The sequence below is a fragment of the Symphodus melops genome (assembly GCF_947650265.1).
Source record: "Symphodus melops genome assembly, chromosome: 19".
Lineage (NCBI taxonomy): Eukaryota > Metazoa > Chordata > Actinopteri > Labriformes > Labridae > Symphodus > Symphodus melops.
The window spans coordinates 21,843,517-21,861,447 of NC_136709.1; the positions used below are offsets into that span (position 1 = coordinate 21,843,517).

Consider the following 17,931-nt stretch of genomic DNA (forward strand, 5'->3'; position numbering starts at 1 on the left):
AAACAGGATTTTATTTTGATTATTTTCGTACCATGTTAACCTGAGAGTACTTTTATTTTGAAGTCATTTTAATTTAAAGTAAGGCTCTTCCTGTAGATGAAAGGTTTCACACATGAAGTTCTCAGGGATCCCAAAGTGAGGTCAAACCGGGTCAAAGGAGTGATGCCAGAGGTCAATGTGTGATGTCATCAGGTGGATCTGACTTTGGACTGGTCAGAAACAAAATAAATACAGAGACACTGAGGAAGTGTTGCAGGACTCGACCGGCTCAAGGCCTCGTTCTGGTTCTGGTTCCAAAGCGTTTCTACTCAGACTAGAACTGGGCAGTTTCTGGATTTTAAATCAAGACCGGTCTAGACCACCAGTGATCGGCTGTTTTTCCCAAAGTCATCACTGAGGTAAAGGTGAAAACTTTCAAACCGGGGGGGGGGGGGCTTTGTCTTATTTTCAGGCTGATACGCTGTTCAGTGTCACAAAGGCAAAACATCTGTGCTGGGAAAAGGTCACACAAACAAACACAATGTGGTTGTCACCAGGTGTTAGCTTAGCATGCCAGCAGGTAAGAACAAAGGAGGGTCAGGTGACAAGAGGAGCTGCACGAGTTCTTTATTCACAGTGAAAATCAACATATTCCACCTTCATATTAAAAAAAACAAACAACTTTTTTAGTTTTAAGTCTTTTTTTAGCTTCCTTGATTGAAGCATAAACGAAGGTTCAGTCAGCGGACAGTCGACGTGCTCTTTAAAGGAATAGACTATTAGTCCTTTTTGGTTGAAATGTCCCGGTTGGTTCTTCAAGTGTCTTTCAGACAGGATGTGTGTGTGCTGCACACGACGCAGAGCGTGCATCTGCACCTGTCTGCATCTGTCAGGTGACCGAGACAACAGACGGGCACGCCGCTCTGAAGTCATGGAGCTCTGCGCCCAAGTTGACAGTTCCACATCCTGTCTGAAAGGCTCTTTAAATGCGTCTTCGCTTGGTTTCAAATCCTCAGTTCTCTGTTAAGCTATCTGTATCTCCCAGTCCGTGGTCACTCGGAGGTTCAGGTTGTTGACCGTCAGCGTGCAGCGGCTCTCTGTGTACTGAAACGCAGCATAGCTGTCTCCGCCTCCTCCTGTTGAAAAGAAGCAAATTTTAAAAATCCAGTTTAAGAGGCTCAAAGACATTTTTAAACGTGCTTTATGTGACCGCACTGACTGACGGGACTCCTCACCTGACGCATGCACCGACACCGTGGACGGTTTGCTCCTCAGACCCAGGACGGAGACCGACTGTACGACGGTTTCACACTCATAAGTTCCTTCTTCACTGGCAGCACTGAAGGAGAGACGTCAGATCATCAGGTGTGTCGTCAGTCCATGAACAAAAAGGCAGAGCTCCTCCCCTACTTTAAACAGCTTATTCAATAACCAACCAAGATGTCCAATTCTGCACCAGGCGCTTTTATTGTGAAATTCTTCCTGACCTACAGGAAGTTACTTATTCAGCAGGTGAGCTCCATGACTCACCGGCAGAGCAGACGGCCTGACAGCATGTTGAACGTGCGCAGGCAGAAAGCCTTCCTGTCCCGGTAGCTGAAGGAGTGGCCGTCGTCCAGGTACAACTCTCCTTCAGCGGCGCCCTGCAGAGAGACGGTTACACGTGCACGAGTTCTACAAGAAATGTAAATCTCTACATGTCTTCGTTTAGAGTCACGAATCAGAGAGAGGAAAAACATGCAGTGAATTAGAAACCACATCCTGGTCCCGCTCACCTGAGAGTTCAGGGCCACAGTGATGGAGAGCGGCATCCACTGGACGTCAGCTGTACAGGAGCCGCTCGCTGTCGACCTGCAGACCACCGAACCGCCGCGCTGGAACACGGGCACCTGAACGCAGGAAGAGGACTCTCCTGACCTGCTGTGCACGTTGTGACGGCGCTTTTCCTGCTTCTAAAAAGTCTGCAGTGTGGAACAAGACAAAAACTGACTGACCGTATCCATGGTGACGGGAAGAGTTATCGTCCTGCCTCCTTTAAACGCCTCTGCAGAGCGGACGTCGAACCAAACCTGAGACAGACAGAACAAGTCAGAATATTTCACTTTGTGACGCACGTGTGAGCTGCTGCGTGATTTACCTCGGCAGATCCAGGAAGTAAGACTCTGATCTCTCTCGCTCCGGGTTCAGTGACAGGACAGGCCAGCAGAGCGCCCCCTGCAGGAGAGAAGAGACACTGTGACTGTGAAACGACAGAATAAAAAAAAAAGGAGAGTAAAGTATGAAAAATAATAACATTAGATTACCGATCATGTACTGGTTGTCCACGGAGAAGGTGCTCTGTTCTCTTGGAAATTCAACCCACAGAGGTCTAGAAAGGTTTGCATGAAAAATAAATATAATGCATGGCTTCACACTGCAGGTCACACACACACACACACACACACACACACACACACACACACACACACACACACACACACACACACACTGATGGTAGAGGCTGCTGTGTGAAGAGTCCATCAGAAGTGAGACAGCAAGTATAAACGTGGATGAATGAAGGCTTCAGCACAGAGTTGACAGCAGCCTGCAGTGTCTCCAGTGACCAGCAGGGGGCGGCAGACTCACCTGAGAGGAGGCAGACCACAGGTGTGAGCCTGGTGGAACAGAGTGTACCAGTACGGCAGCAAACAGTACCTGAGTCAAGAGGAAGAGAAAAGTTTGAAACGAATCCTGACACATTTTGATTTAGCGTTTAAAGTCCTGAGAGTACCTCTCCTCCATCACGCTGCGGATCGCAGCCGTGACCTCCTCGCCAAACAGCCAGGGCTCCCGGCGCTTTGTCACCTTTGCAGAGTGACCTCTGAAAAACGGCTGCAGGGCGGCGGCTTGGTACCAGCGAACCAGCAACTCTGGCTCCGGATCCTGAACGAACCCACCAACGTCGGCTGAACACGACACGACGCCATGCGTTGATTAACGACAAACCTGTCTCTTACACAAGCTGCCAACTGACAATTTAATATTGAAGAAAATATTTCCTGCCTCCACAAAAAGCCACGCCCGCCACGCTCAGAGACAGAAGCATCGGGATTGAGATCTTCAGGTGACCCCAACTGGCGACGTTGTCACCCGTCCACACGGCTCCTGTAAGACGACAGCCGGGCGTTACGTGCGACACGGTGGATATCGCTCATCTTAAAAACGACTTACCAAATCTCTGTGATCCGGCAAAGAAGGAGCGTGAAAGGACAAAGGGTCTCTGCGATCCACCTGAGCGAGTGATCAGACCCTCGAACGTCGCCATGTGCTGCAAGAAAACGAGACGGATCATTTCTACACGGACGCAGACAGGACGCCAGAGGAAATGACCCGCCGTCACTGACCTGGTAGAAGCCGTACAGGTTGTGCACTTCCCTGTGCTCCCAGCCCCCATAATGCACTGCGTCTTTGGGCATAGTCTGCTCCGGCCCGTCGAACACAGACGGTTCGTTCATGTCGTTCCACACAAACAAAGATGATGTTGAGCCCTGCAACGGACAAAACCACGTTCAGAGGCTATATTCCTCGCCACAGCGACCTCGGTACGTCACACACCCCCCCCCCCCCCCCCCCCCTCCTCCCAACACTTCCTGTCTCAACTCCCAACACTTCCTCCCTCTCCTCCCAACACTTCCTGTCTCTCCTTCCAACACTTCCTCTCTCTCATCCCAACACTTCCTGTCTCTCCTCCCAACACTTCCTCTCTCTCCTCCCAACACTTCCTGTCTCTCCTCAGCTGTCCTCTGGAAATAAAAACTGGACAGCGAGGTGATCTGGCACGACCACCACCCGACGTCCGTGACGCCCAGCCCTAAACCACCGGCGTCCTCATCCCTGCACGACCTGCTGCGACCTCCAGCTCAGCGGCAGGAAGACGATGGATCTTATTTTCCTTTTTGTAACGTAACACAGAGTCAGCTGTTCTCCCTCTTCTGTTGTAAAGCGCTGAAGATAAAACTTGTTATGAATTGTTGGATTGACTGATCGTCACCATCAGGGTGCAGAACAGCCCGTCTGTCGTTACCATGGATACAGACGTGTTTGTGAACTCGTCTCCTCTTACCTTGTACCTCTCCAGGCCGAAACATCTGGAGTACCACGCTCGAGTGTCTGGACTGCTGAAGTCCAGGTAAGAGGACACGCCTAGGAAACAAACAAAAACAAAGATTTAAGAATAGATTATTAATTGACATATTATTACAGTCACGGAGTGTGTTGTTAAACCCCGCCCCCTCACAGACGTGACGGCGTTCTACAAAGTGTCACACTTAAATAATGATTAAACGTAAAGACGTTACCAGGCCAGCACGAGCCCCGATAGATCTGCCCCTCTCTGTTCTTCACAAAATGCCCTCCGTCTCTGGCCTCACAGTACAGCGACCAATCAGGATCAACCTTGATGTGGGGGTCGTTTATCACGACCAACTGAAGGAGAAGAAAGACGAGTGACGTCTAAATCCGCCAGAAACAAAGGAGGAAAAAAAAAACAGGAATTCTTCAAACTGACCTTTCTCCTCTTCTTCTCTAGGTGGCGCTGCAGTCCGGCTGGATCGGGGAAATGAGCGGCGTCCCAGGTGAAGTACCGCTTCCCTTCCGTGTGCTCGATGTCCAGCCAGATCACGTCGTACGGGATGTCGTGGAGGTCAAATCCTGCGTCGACATCCTTCACGTCGGCCTCGTCGTCGTAGTTCCAGCGACACTGGTGGTACCCGAGAGAGAACAGAGGAGGGAGCGCTTGATACCCTGTCAGAGGGAGGAGGGCGGCTTTCAGACGGAACTGATAACTCTCATTACAAGAGGAGCTTCAGCACACACACACACACACACACACACACACACACACACACACACACACACCTGTCAGCTGAGCATACTGGGAGAAGAGCTGTTTGGGAGTGGGCCCGAGGAGAACCGTGCAGTCTATCACACCGCTCTCTGACAGCCAGCGGACGTCGGTCTGAGGCTGCGTCCGCCTCCTCTTCGCTCGTGGCGTTTGGTCGTCCTGTGTCAGGCATGAACGCACACGTCTAAGTTCCCTCTCAAACATTTTATAGGTCTTTCAAACTGGCAAAAAGCTGGTGATAGGACGAGGAGCTGCGTGTGTGAACATCCTGCTGCGTTCTTACATCAGTGCATCTCTGAAAACAGCCGTCTCTTTAAAACTCGACCTGTAGCTGACAGGAAGTCCTACAAAATAAAAGGTTACCTGAAGATCAGATGGGCGGTGATAAACATTCACAAATGTTTCTGACGCATTCAGCCAGAAGAGCGCCACAGTCCTCTCTGGTTGGTGGGCCAGCAGCAGCGGCACGGACCCGTACAGGCCGAGGCGGCTGTGCAGCTCGTAGGCAAACACGTCCAGGTTATACAGGCGGTAGGGTTCACCGTCTCTGTCAAAGGAATCATCCAAGGGTTAAAAACTCTCTCACATTTCTTGCCTCCGTTAGCCGAGTTTTTCGGCTGAAAGTCAAATGTATCTTGAACTTGTATTTCCTTCTCTCTTCTGTGAACGTGTCTGTAAATGCTGCTGTGATGACTGAAAAAGAAAATCCTCAAACGATCAAAAAATCTCAACACGAGAACAATACGCTGAAGTTCTAAAATGTCAATTCAATTTAAAAAAAAACGTTATTTGTCCCCAGGTGACCTCTTACAGGTAAAAACAAAACTTCTGAAGACGATGAGATGACAAAATATAATTCATGACTCTATGAGGATCCCGTCTCTGTACCTGGTGTCTCTGAGCTGGAGGCCGTCAGCGTGCTCTGGAAGTCCGTACACGTGGCTGAACCCATGAAGACAGAAGTCCGACCCGACGCTCGAGGGACCTGAAGAGGAGCAAGAAGCAGATTATTGTTCATTGCTTTATACCTGTCAGCTGCAGCTGGTGTCCTGTGAACCTTTAAAGGTTTTAAAGTTAAAATGCAGAAACTGACCGTTAGCTTTGACGTCCTCAAACTGTCTGAAAGTCTCCTTCCATAATGAACTGCTGTCGTCTTCTTCAAGCTGACGGGAGAAAATAAACAGGATCAGGACGACAGCATGTTCACCGTGACTCCTGCTGTCATCCTGCGTTTGTGTCCTCTTACCTGTCCATCACGAGGCGTAACCCTGAGGACACAAAGACACAGAGTTTAAAATGCACTCAGTCCTTCATGCACTGATTAGTCGCGCCGACCTGAGACGATCACCTGGGTGGATCCTGCAACGTCTCCAACCACAGTTTTCCTTTAGAGTTGAACGTCACCACCACCTCGTCTTCCCACAGGATCTCCAGGCGGAATGGGAAATGCCACACGCAAACCTGGTGACATCCTGAAGACCAGGAAAGAGTGATGGAGTGTTCAGACTGTCTTACCACTCTCATCCTGCAGGGGGACGACAGAAAAGAGGTCAAAAGAGAAGTTCCGTCCCTTCAGAGCCCGAGTCCCCCCCCCCCCCCTCAGGCAGGGAGAGCCTCCCCGTGTGAGGTTTACATGTGAACAAACAGATCAGGAGGTTTGATGATGATGATGATGATGAAGATCTTACTGTTCACTCGGCGGCTCCCCCGTCGTCACATCAGGAACTCTGTAGCGTGACTTCTTCGGATGGAGTTCATCTATGAGTATCCTCACGGTGTCGTTTTTACAAGGTGACACAGACAGAAGCAGTTTGGTCTGAGGAAAGAGCAGAGAGACTCTAAGCTGGACTTTCCTACAACGTGTTTACGATTGTGTCATGGTTGTCTGGTTGTGTTTCTGTGTTTGAATGATTCCTCGTGTGGTTTACTTTAGTCTTTGCTGTGTTTCCTTGTGTCCTTCTATGTTGCCTTGTAATAAAGTAAATATTACTGACCTGCTTGTCGTGCTCAAGCAGTTCAAAACGTGCCCCCGTCTCTGTGAGCACCATGGTGTCCAGTAGAGCCTTGTATTGGAGGTTTGGACCCTGCATCTGTCGCCTTTAAAAACATCAACATAATAAAAGTTTTAGAACAATCCTGCAGAGAAAGACGGCTCGGTTCTGCAAGCTCCAATCCTGCTGAACACACGAGAGAATATCAAGTCCTGCAAATGAACCTCAACTGTGTTTGTCAATATGAACAGAGTGAATTGACTAATTTAATTGATCTAATTTACCTATAAAAAGCAACATGTTCACTCTTCTTGAACTTTTCCAGTCCTTCATCGTCAGGAACAACACTGAGGGCCAAGCAGAGAGAGAAAGTGAAAGTTCACATCATGACAGAATAATCCCACAAACATTGGCTTGTCACAGCAGCTGCTTGAGTTGGAAAACTTAAAAACAAAGACATTTATTATTAACTGCATGCAAATTACTTGCGTGCTGCAGGAGTTTAAAAAGGGACAACCACTCTTTTGACTTGTACAGTCTGTGGTTTGAAAGTGAAAGGTCAATATTCAAACTCGCCAGTGCTGCAGAGTGGCGCAAAATAAATGTGTTTTTTAATACCTGTCCACAACGGTTTGAATCACTTCTGCCATTTCCGGCCGACTGACGGACAGAACAAATCCAAACGTCAACAATAATTCAAGACGAGTTGTTCCACTGCATTACATTCTGTTTAAACTCTGCGCTGGTTGACAGGACAAGAATACCCGACAGCAGAAATGACACGGAGGATACTCAACACACACCCCCAAACAGACTTCCGGTTTTAATTTCAAACTAAAATATTCCCAGCTCCTGCTACATCACAGCCCACCCAGAGTTCAAACAAGCACAAAAACATCCTCACGTTTAAAATTACCAATAATGATCATAACCACACATAAAGTAAAGTTTGGGTGTTTTAAAAGTAAAGTAAGACCGGAAGTATAAGACCAATTAATTTATTTCACAATTTCCAAACAAAAAATTAAAAAACCATGTAGATTTTAAACTTGTTAGCTTTTAGTTAATCAACAAAAAAACTATAAAGGAAAGTTGTTTTTTTACCCTGATACAATCAGTATAGTTTATAGAGTATCGTTTGTTTCTTGACCTGTTTTATCACCACAGCAGCAGGATTGAAACGATAAATTGGCGGGAGGCTCGCGCTTGACGGCTGATTCAGGGACCTTTAATAAAATTGTTTTTATGACAGAACGCCAATTTTCTTTTCTTCCAATAACGCTGACATTTATACATCTTAGTTTAAAAGTTTTGAGCCATGATATATTCTTAATTTTTCGCATAATTATTTCCATTGTGAAAATAAACATTTATTTAGCTGAAAAAATAAATAATTGTGGACTACTTACTTGACGCTGAATGCAGCCAGCACGTGTCAGCAGCATCAGGACCCTTGTTGCTACAGCAACCCCCAATGAGTGCATTGTATAGCCTAGATGGATAATAAACTAGATAGTATTACTCTTTTTAGTGCTTCACTTTTATTTATGAGTTAGTCTATTTTTCTTTTACGAACCTGGTATTATTTTATTTTTTTAAAGCAGACATAGTATTCCCTTTTTCTGCCTTTTACAGTCTATGTTTCAAACAGTTACCTGTGATCTAAATCAGTGGTTTCATTGCAAATTCAATATTTTATTGCAGTTTCTGTTTTCAAATTCACAAGTTTAAGGACACATCTGGTATTTATTTATTTTTTAGTTTAGGTTATCAATTATGATATATTTTTACGTGTTAATTTTGTTGATTAATGAGGTTTGGATCTAGGACATCTGCCACTTTTAGTTTTTCAAACTGACAGACTTTCAAGAGCTTTGTCGCTCTCTGGTGGAGACAGCGTGAACTACAGCAAGCGGCACTCTGGACACAGGTGTTACGCCGAGAAATGCCTCCCTTCCATACACATACCGGAAGTGTTAGAATTAAAAGCTATAATTCTTATTTCCAGGGGCACATGACAAAGTGTGTGAAGTTTATACTTAATTAAGTTAAGTATCCTTATTGTCCGAGCTCTGTAGACTCGGTATAAGCTTAAGTGAGTGTCTGTAGATGAAATGTAAAGATATACGAATAAAATACGAGAGCACAGTGTTGTAGAAACAGTGTAGAAATCTTTGACATCGACCTGCGACCTGAATGAAGTTCTGGGCAGGGATGCAATTCTCGTCCTTAGACCGGAACTGGAGCCGGATACGAGCGTGAGTGTGTGTGTGCGCGTGCATGTGTGTGTGTCTGTGACTGTAGATGCTCAGATGAAGATGCCAGGTGCACACACGTACAGGTCATGTTTGCTGCTGTTAGCGGTGGTTCTCCGTGTCGGGACGTCGGCAGAGGTGTCCACATGGAAGGTGGACATCAACTCGGTGAGTGTTAACCCTTTAAATCCTCTTTATGTGCAGTGAAAACACCTCACAGAGCGGCTGTTAGCCGAGGAGCTAAGTAGCATCTGTAGCATCACAATTCATGTTCCCCATTTAAAACACAACCAGACAACAGCTGTGTGTTTGTTCATCCTGACATGACGACGACCTCCATTTAAAACAGTGATAATAATGATATTAATACACCTGCCTGTCAGATCCAGCAGCAGCTCATTTGACTGTACAAGGACACTGGACGGTGATTATCTGTGCTCTCACACTTAAAGCTCCCTCTGCTAATATTTACTTCTTTATGACTCAATGTAAATAATGATCTGTTTGCAGAGGGGTTGTAGTGGTTGAATATGATTCAGGTTTTTTAGCAGCTGAAGAGAAGCTGCAGCATGCACCTCATCCACATGGTGCATCAGTGGCCTTTTGATAATGTTTGATATCACTTTTATTTACCTGGACTACACCATCTGTATAAAGGTACAGGTGAGGTCACATATCGTCTTTTGCTTCTCCTCAACATAAATACCAATCCTTCCAAAGTTGTCTATCAATCTGTATTTGTGTAGCGTCAATTTATACCAAGTGTTCTCTCAGGTTAAAGGCCGTACTTATTGCTTTGTTTCAAGAGCCCGGCTTAATCCGTCATAGAAGAAAAACCTGAATACAGTTGAATAGTTAAACAGACTCATGATGGAACAGCCGTCTGCTGGACTTGATGGGATAAGATGCAGGACGAAGGAGCGGATGGAAGGGGGGGGGGCTCCAAACAGTCGTGTTGTCACTCACATCTCGTGTTACCTCACAGAGCTGATGGATGATGATCACTGACGTCACTGTTGTTGTTTTTCAGACGCAGGATGCCGTGTTTCGAAAGACGCTGTACGCCAACACCACCATCTTCATGAAGTGTAAGCAGTCCGATCTGCCGTCCTCGTCTTTTTATAACAGTCAACGAGTCCACTGTCGAAACGTTTGTAGGTTGACTCCATTTTAAAGAGTAAATATGAAAGGACCAATCAGAGAGCTGCTCTCTTCCTCTGTGATCATGAAGGAAACATGCTGTGTTACAGTGCAGCAGCCGGTGTGTCAGCTCTCTGTAATGTTTACAGTTCAGACTGCAGTACCCGTTTTAAACACCAGGGGGCAGAGTTACAGACTGCTCCTTTAACTATAACAACATTGGTTTGTTTTATTAAAGCGGTGACTTCAGGGGAAGATTTGACAGCCCTTGAAGACATTCGTTCTTCGAGGGCTTGTCTGAACGTGAGGCCGTTTTCAAATCGTTCTCTTTAATGTTCAGCGAGGTCACAGACTGACGGCCGAGCGTGTTGAGTCACAGGAAACGACAACGCTGGTCAATTTATATTAAAAAAAAAACCAAAACATTTTTGGGACATGATGACGATGTCAGCGTCTGAGATGGAACAAAACAAAAGAAAATCTCCTCCCTGGTGTCGAGTAACTTTGTGTCTCTGCAGTCCAGGGTGACACGGCGTCATGTGACAGAAACCTGGCCTACAACATCAGCTGGTACCTGCGCTCCTCCGTTTGCTACAACGAGGTCTTCAACACCCCTGTGAGTATTCACTTCAAGCAGACGACCACGTGTGGGCGGCTTGAGCTGATCCCAGCTGTCATTGGACGAGAGGCGGGGCTACACCCACCTGTCAATCACAGGGTTACTAATGTGAGATCAGCTCGCAGTAAACGGCGTCCTCTCTCTCTCTCTCTCTGTGCAGGATAACAAAGCGATGAACATGTTCGGCATGGACCACATGTTGAAAGACGGCTGGAGCGGCTTCTACAGTCAGGGCTACATGTACTTTGAGAACTGCTCCTCCCTCTTCTTACCAAAGGTTTGTGACGGACGGCTTTAAGGTCCTCTCTCTGTCAGCAGCTCTCAGTCTGATCATTTGCTCTCTCTCTCTCTCTCTCTCTCTCTCCCCCCCCCCCTCTCTCTCTCTCTCTCAGGTGTATTATCCCTACTTCAACCCTTATCAGCCGCTCAGCAGCCCGAAGGTGGGTGAGCATGAAGTAACGTCTCCTGAGTTCACGTCAGGTGTGGGTGTAATGTTTGTTTCACGTCGTGCTCTTTGTTTTTCATGCAGAGTGACCCGTCCAATCAGAGCGTCGTTTGGCCCGACAAACCGGTAAGACGCGACGTTACGGCAACTCAAGACGTAAACGTCTGTTTACAAGAAACCTCTGTATAGATGAGCGTGTGTCACGTGCTCCTGCAGGATATCGGTGCGGTGGCCAAAGCCTGGGAGGACAGTCCGTACCTCTTCATCGTGAAGGTGCAGCCTCTGTTCAGAGGAGTGGAGGACGAAGACGTGGAGGAAGACAAGCTCAACTTCGCTTTTACAAGTGAGACAAAGACGTTTGTTTTGGCTTTTTGCCGGGGGGGGGGGGGGGTTATAAAAGAAACCAGCTGTGAAGGTCAAAGAAGAGACGCACAGAAGTAAAATGTTTTTTCTTCTTCCAGTGAAAGTCGAGATGAAGGGACCGCACGACTATTCCTCTCCAGCAGACTGGCCTCTGATGATGGTACGATCCATGTGGGCTTTATTATTATTATTATTCAAGAGGATAAAAACTGTAGAAACACGTGTCATAGTTACATCTTGAGCCGAGCCGTGTCGGTGGAGCCGCCACAGCCAATCAGGAGTCGGCATGCCTCGTCCATCACACTTGAGCTAATTAATTAATTAATCCATGATTCAGACCAGAGCAAACGATCTTCAGCTGTGAAAACGCCCTCTCCTCATTTAAAGAGTTTCCTGTTTGTGTGCGTCACAGTTCTTCATGGTCATGTGCATCGTGTACGTGCTGTTCGGGGCGCTCTGGCTCTTCTGGTGCGCGTGCTATTGGAGGGATCTGCTGCGGATCCAGTTCTGGATCGGTGCGGTCATCATCCTGGGCATGCTGGAGAAAGCCGTGTTCTACTCCGAGTACCAGAGCATCCGCTACAAAGGAGACTACGGTCGGTGACGCTCTCTCTCTTTACTCTTCTCTCGCTTTTCTGCGATTCACATTTCCTGTTTTATTTTGTATTTTTCTTCACAGTTCAAGGCGCCGTGATTTTTGCCGAGCTCCTCTCTGCTCTCAAAAGGTCTCTGGCCAGGATCCTGGTCCTCATCGTCAGCCTGGGTTACGGTATCGTCAGGTGAGTTAACTCGTGTTTCCTCACGTCACCGGCGCCCGTCCGCCATGACAGCAGAGCTCGCTCATTTCATTCCCCTCCTGTCCTCTGTCAGGCCCAGGTTGGGCACCACGGTGCACCGGCTGGTCGCTGTCGGTCTGCTCTACCTGATTTTCTCCTCCGTGGAAGGCGTGCTGAGAGTCACCGGCGTAAGTATCAACAACTCGCTCAAAGCTCCTGGGTTTGTTTGACTGTCAAATTATGACGATTCAATTCACAAAACTTTATTAGTCACCAGGGGACAAATCAAATCCAGCTGTGCTAAAATTACACAGAGACAACAAAGTAAACTGTCAACATTTAATTTAAATAAGTCGATGGAAGCTCAGCGTGGTGGATCCAGGCTCATGATGAGTTTCTGTGCCGTCTTTAAGGCTCCTCATTTCTAACATCAGAATCTTCTTTTTGCAGGGTTTCTACGGGACGGTTGCCCTGGTGGCAAATCTGAGCCTCTCGCTGATCGACTCCTGCGTCATGTGGTGGATATCCTTTCCTAAACCCTGCGTAGCAACATGAAGCTAACGAGAAGACAAGCAGCTTTTGATTGTGAATGGATTTAGCTTGTTTGTTTTTCCTTAATGTCCGTTCACATTTTCATCAGCCTGTCTCAAACCACGCGCCTCCTGAAGCTCCGGAGGAACGTGGTCAAGCTCTCCTTGTATCAGCACTTCACCAACACGCTCATCTTCACCGTCGTGGGTGAGTTAAAGTGGAGCCTGCTGGAGCGTGCCCCCCCCCCCCTCCCCCAGGGCCTCATGTTGCCCCCCCCCTCCCCCAGGGCCTCATGTTGCCCCCCCCCCCTCCCCCAGGGCCTCATGTTGCCCCCCCCCACGTTAGTTTATCAAACTTCACTTCATGCAGAAGATGAAGATGATTACATTTTCTCCTTTTGGATTTGAAGGTTTCTTGTGCTATTTGTGATTTGAATATTATTTTTTAAAAGTGACTCTTGTTGTTTTCTTTCTAACCTCAGCTTCCATCATCTTCATCATCTGGACCACCAAGGTCTTCAAGCTGGTCGACTGTCAGAAGGTCTGTTTGTTGTGTTTGTCTTGCTCCTTGTTGGCTCTGGGATGAAGAGACGTGACGTCTGTCTCCTCTCTGCAGGGCTGGACCGACCTGTGGGTGGACGATGCCTTCTGGCGTCTCCTGTTCTCCACCATCCTGCTGGTCATCATGGTGCTGCTGCGGCCCTCCGCCAACAGCCAGAGGTGAGGGAGGATCCCAGCACCACGCCGCGTCTGTGACTCCAACGTCCCAGTGGTTTGACTCTCCTGTGTTTATCTCCCAGGTTCTCTCATTCTCCTCTGATCGATGAAGATGATGATGAAGAGGAAGCAAAGGAGCCCATGCTGAATGAGGCGTTCGGTAAGAAGGTCACATGACAGAAATCATGTCTCAGGAGAGCGATGTCGAGGGATCGGTTACATAACGTCATAAATCAGAAACACTGACGTCCTTTTTATTGGATTTAAAAACATTTAACCAGATTAAAATGTTGTTCAAGAGGTTTTTAAAGCTGCGTGTTCAGAACACAAACCATCGGCTCTGTGCAGCGTTTAGACTGCAGTCAAAATAAAGATCCAGATTCTTGTTACGGAGCAGAAAGTCACCAAATCTACTAAAGAAATGTAAACGTATATATTCTGCTCATTCAGAGAACAGATTTATTTAGAAATGTTCAACATAACTGCGTTTAATCATAATCTGATTATTGCATAAGGGACTAAAATCTAAGATGATTTCTCTCTCAGAGGGGATGAAGATGAGAGGCTCAAAGCCCGACACCAACGGCTCCCAGAAGCTGCTGAGTAAAGAGGTGAGTTCTTCTTCTTTTGCTGTTCTTTATATTAATTTAAAGGTCACATCTCTCGACTAGACTCTTCTCCTTTGTCGCCCCCCGGTGGTGGAACAAAGTAGCATTTTATCTGCAGAGTGTCTTTGCACCCAGATGTCTGTTTCTGTAAAGTATAAACTCAGTCTCCTTCTTTCCTGTGGTTGGGTTTTTTTCCGCCTCACATTCTTGAATTTCCCTCGGGATCAATAAAGTATCTATCTATCTATCCATCCAATCTTTAATGTTTGAAATCTTGTGTTTCTTGGTCAGGACGAGGACCTGAAGTGGGTCGAGGAGAACATTCCTACAACAGTTGTCGATGTGTAAGTGGAGTAAACTCCGATGTCCTCTCGCTGCCTTTTATGCATCCAGAGGAATGTTTGAAGCTCATAAAGTTAATCCGTCTTAAGATGTCATATTGTTGCAGCTTATGTAAGAGATTTAAGTACCTGAGAGAGGACAGCCCAGGGTACAAGGATTTAGGTTTAAGACCTGACGAGCAGCATGTTAGAGGATGTGAGTGAGAGCGGTCTGACCCGGGACGTGAACTCACTGCCTCCTCTTTCTGTCCTCACAGAGCGCTGCCCGCCATGCTCGATGAGGAGGAGGTAAGCAGTCCGTCAGACCTCCTCGTCCCATCACCACAGATTCTCCACTTCAAGCTTTTACTGCAGAATTAAAAAAAAAAAAACACAGTTGTGTAAAATGTAAATAAAAACAGAATATGGTGATTTGAAATGATAGATTTCTGTTTTTGCAGGAAATCCTGAAAACCAAGATGGAGCGATCAAAGATGGAGTAGAGGTCGACACGAGGAGACGACGTGAGAATGAAAAGAAGGTTAATTCATCGAGGCAGCAAAGAACGCGTTCTGAGTGATCCCAAAACAGGAAGTAATGTGGGCGGAGCCGACCTCTCTCTCCAGACGCTCTCCGTCCTGATTTAATTTCACAGGTGTTTACAGGTGAAGCATGAGCAACGTGTTGATGATAAGCTGGCGAGAGACGCCTGTTGATTCTGGGAGGAGAGAGAGAAGATGAATATTTAAAAATCTCCTTCAGTGCCACAAACTGGAACTTTCCATTTTCTCACCAGTGTTTATTCTAATCTTCTCGTGTGTCGTTTCTTTGCCCTGAGCTTCGCCGCGCCGCGTCGTGTCGCAGCAGCTCCGTCTGAGTCACGAGGAGTTTACGCTCCACAAACATTTAAGGATGCGTCAGATCCTGCTGCTCTCTGATTGGTCCACATCAGGTTCAGACGATGTTTTGGTTAGTTTGGATGTAGCGCTCTGACTCGTTCAGATTAGCCTTTACGTCTCCATGGTAACCAAACAATGACACGACCTCAGTTAGTGTGAACTCACACAGAGCTGCTGCTGCAACAGGACGCAGCTCTCTCACCTGTTCATGTCTAAACCCTTCACGCCACGACGGCGGCCCTGAAAGCTCGCCACGCTGCAGTTTAAAACTCCTCTTTCCATTTATTATGGAACAAAATGAAATTAATTGTAGTTCCTCTACGAAGGCTGCGGATGCAAATAAGAGCTTCAGCGTAATTAGGGTAAAACTTTAATTTACAGCGTGTTTGATCTCAGCCGTACCGACCTTCTGCACCGTCGGGGAGAGAGGGAGACATCTGTGTTTAATCTGTAATCTAACATATCCAAACCTGAGTTTATTTGTCAAATCGTGATGCTAGTAAAAGTGTCTGGGCCTTATATTGGCTTTTAGTTTAAGTTTCACAGTAAATGTTGCAGCTACTTTTAGACGGAGAAACGGCTCGCTGAAGAAAGACTTTTAATTTGACATTTTCTTCTGCAAAGATTCTTGATGAGCGTCTTTGTCCGCAGCACACGACGACTCGAAACCCCGTGTGAAGACATCCACTTGTCTTTGCCTCCAAATTTTCTAAAACCATCAAATTGAAAGACATGAAATGAAGCGAGAATAGCAAATAGCAGTTCCACGACACAGGTCACGATGAGCTCATTACATCAGATGCATGATTTGAGGCTACTTGTGTTCGAATGTGTATTTTAAACTGCAGAATGGCGAGGATGTGTGGGCCCCCGTAAACGTCAGGCGATGCTTAAACAGAACTGAGAGCGGCACATGACAGCAGCAGACCGGAGGTGTGACGCCATCTGTCCTGCAAACATTCACCTGCAGAGTCCAGGAGGCGCTCGTCTCTACGACATGTCTGAACTTAATGATGCATTTCAACAACTCACAGCCAATAACCATAAACAAAACCAGTGAAGATTTCCTGAGCTCATCTCTTGTAGCTGCAGTAACAAATAATATCTGTATCTTAATCGTGACTATAAACTTACAGAGGCTTGCAGGGTAAGGGCTGACGAACTCTAAACCAAAGCTGTGGCTCAAAATGTGCAAATACTGCAATGACCGTAGGATACCTCCCGAAGGGGGCCACGCCTGAAAGCACTCGCTCTCGTTGATCTGAAGTGTTGCATGCGTTATTTCTGTGGAAACCAAAAGTTTGTCAGTGAAAATCACCAAAGGAATACAAAGAGAATTATCAGTCTGCGAGTGAAGAGAGGAGTTAGAGTCGGGACACTGACAGATATAACGGTGAAGGGGCCCCCAATGACTTCCTGCCTGGGGCCCTAATGGAGTCTTAAACTTAAATAGGCTTACTGTTACTGTGTTAAAACCTTGAGAGGATACTTGAAATGTTTGTGACACTTCTTCAGTTTTGGGAGAATTTAATGTCCGAGTTATTTCTCTTAAAATCTTACAAAGCCATGATTGTTCCATCCTAAGCTCTGCGTCGAGAGGAGCGCACACAACCGCAGCTCGAGCAGCTAAAACTGTGACTCCAATGCCGCTCATTATCAAGCGTTAATCGATGAATGAACGAGCGCTTTAGTCCTCTTTGAAAACCCTAAAAAAAGAACTTTCCAGATCAATTTTCAGGCGAAAGTTGTCATGAGTCTGAAATAATAAAGGTAGTTTATTTTTAGCACAGTTTCACATAGCAGGAGTAATTAGATTCCACTTCATGTTGCCCCTAATTAAATGCTTTCTAGCTCTAACTGAATCCATTGATCGACCTCACAGATGGGGTTTGACCTAAATTCAGATGTACTTGTGATTCACTGTGTTTGCTATCACCGGGCCACAGCTTCATTAAGGACTCGCCAAAATCTGCACAAAGTAGTTTGAAAAATATTAAAACAATTTCACCACATAAATTCCTTTGAGCGTCTCGTACTCACATTTAAAGTAAACTCGCCTCAACCGGCAGCGTTATATCTCCGTCCTCGTGCAATCTCAAACTGAATGTGTGGATCCTCTAATTTCCTTTATTTATGTTTTTTGTTTTTTTTTAAATATATATCAGTTTAAGTCTTATAAAGGGTTTTTTTTTTTTTGGAGAGAATCTAAAGCCCAATTTTATGGATGTCTGCTTTGTAATGTGAGCTGATGATATTGTATGGCTTTTTGCGTTTGTCCTGCAAATAAATTTATATTAAAACATGGTTTGACACGTGCCATTCTGTCAAGTGTCCCATCTCCTGCTCTTCTTCAGGTGAAATCAGTGTCAGAGCTCCTCTTCATCATGTGTGTGAAGTGTGTTTTTGT

At 46.4% G+C, this 17,931-nt stretch overlaps 2 protein-coding genes across 3 annotated transcripts; one reads left to right on the top strand and one right to left on the bottom strand.

Annotated features, from left to right (window-relative positions):
- Window positions 1–589: 589 nt before the first annotated feature.
- ganc (glucosidase, alpha; neutral C) lies at window positions 590–8,018 on the bottom strand. 2 transcript variants are annotated; one of them, XM_079369859.1, is made up of 26 exons: window positions 8,003–8,018; window positions 7,471–7,512; window positions 7,137–7,199; window positions 6,856–6,958; window positions 6,550–6,677; window positions 6,210–6,386; window positions 6,108–6,129; window positions 5,955–6,024; window positions 5,750–5,846; window positions 5,225–5,408; window positions 4,876–5,020; window positions 4,526–4,761; window positions 4,317–4,443; window positions 4,082–4,161; window positions 3,363–3,506; window positions 3,190–3,286; window positions 3,022–3,123; window positions 2,750–2,924; window positions 2,605–2,673; window positions 2,283–2,347; window positions 2,117–2,193; window positions 1,974–2,048; window positions 1,755–1,868; window positions 1,510–1,622; window positions 1,215–1,318; window positions 590–1,115 (listed from the first exon to the last, which is right to left on the bottom strand). In XM_079369859.1, exons 2-26 carry the CDS (start codon window positions 7,500–7,502, stop codon window positions 1,003–1,005), a joined length of 2,712 nt encoding a protein of 903 aa, XP_079225985.1. In that variant the 5' UTR covers window positions 7,503–7,512; window positions 8,003–8,018; the 3' UTR covers window positions 590–1,002. The 2 variants fall into 2 exon arrangements, with proteins under 2 accessions (XP_079225985.1, XP_079225984.1); XM_079369858.1 differs by having other exon boundaries at window positions 7,957–8,015.
- A 1,047-nt stretch (window positions 8,019–9,065) lies between these two features.
- LOC306840528 (transmembrane protein 87A-like) lies at window positions 9,066–17,831 on the top strand. The gene is made up of 20 exons (XM_079369871.1): window positions 9,066–9,275; window positions 10,138–10,195; window positions 10,766–10,863; window positions 11,027–11,143; window positions 11,259–11,306; window positions 11,396–11,437; window positions 11,528–11,654; window positions 11,773–11,834; window positions 12,087–12,270; window positions 12,354–12,453; window positions 12,545–12,638; window positions 12,901–12,972; window positions 13,080–13,188; window positions 13,463–13,521; window positions 13,597–13,700; window positions 13,781–13,857; window positions 14,244–14,308; window positions 14,597–14,649; window positions 14,904–14,934; window positions 15,087–17,831. Exons 1-20 carry the CDS (start codon window positions 9,165–9,167, stop codon window positions 15,126–15,128), a joined length of 1,653 nt encoding a protein of 550 aa, XP_079225997.1. The 5' UTR covers window positions 9,066–9,164; the 3' UTR covers window positions 15,129–17,831.
- The last annotated feature ends 100 nt before the right edge of the window (window positions 17,832–17,931 follow it).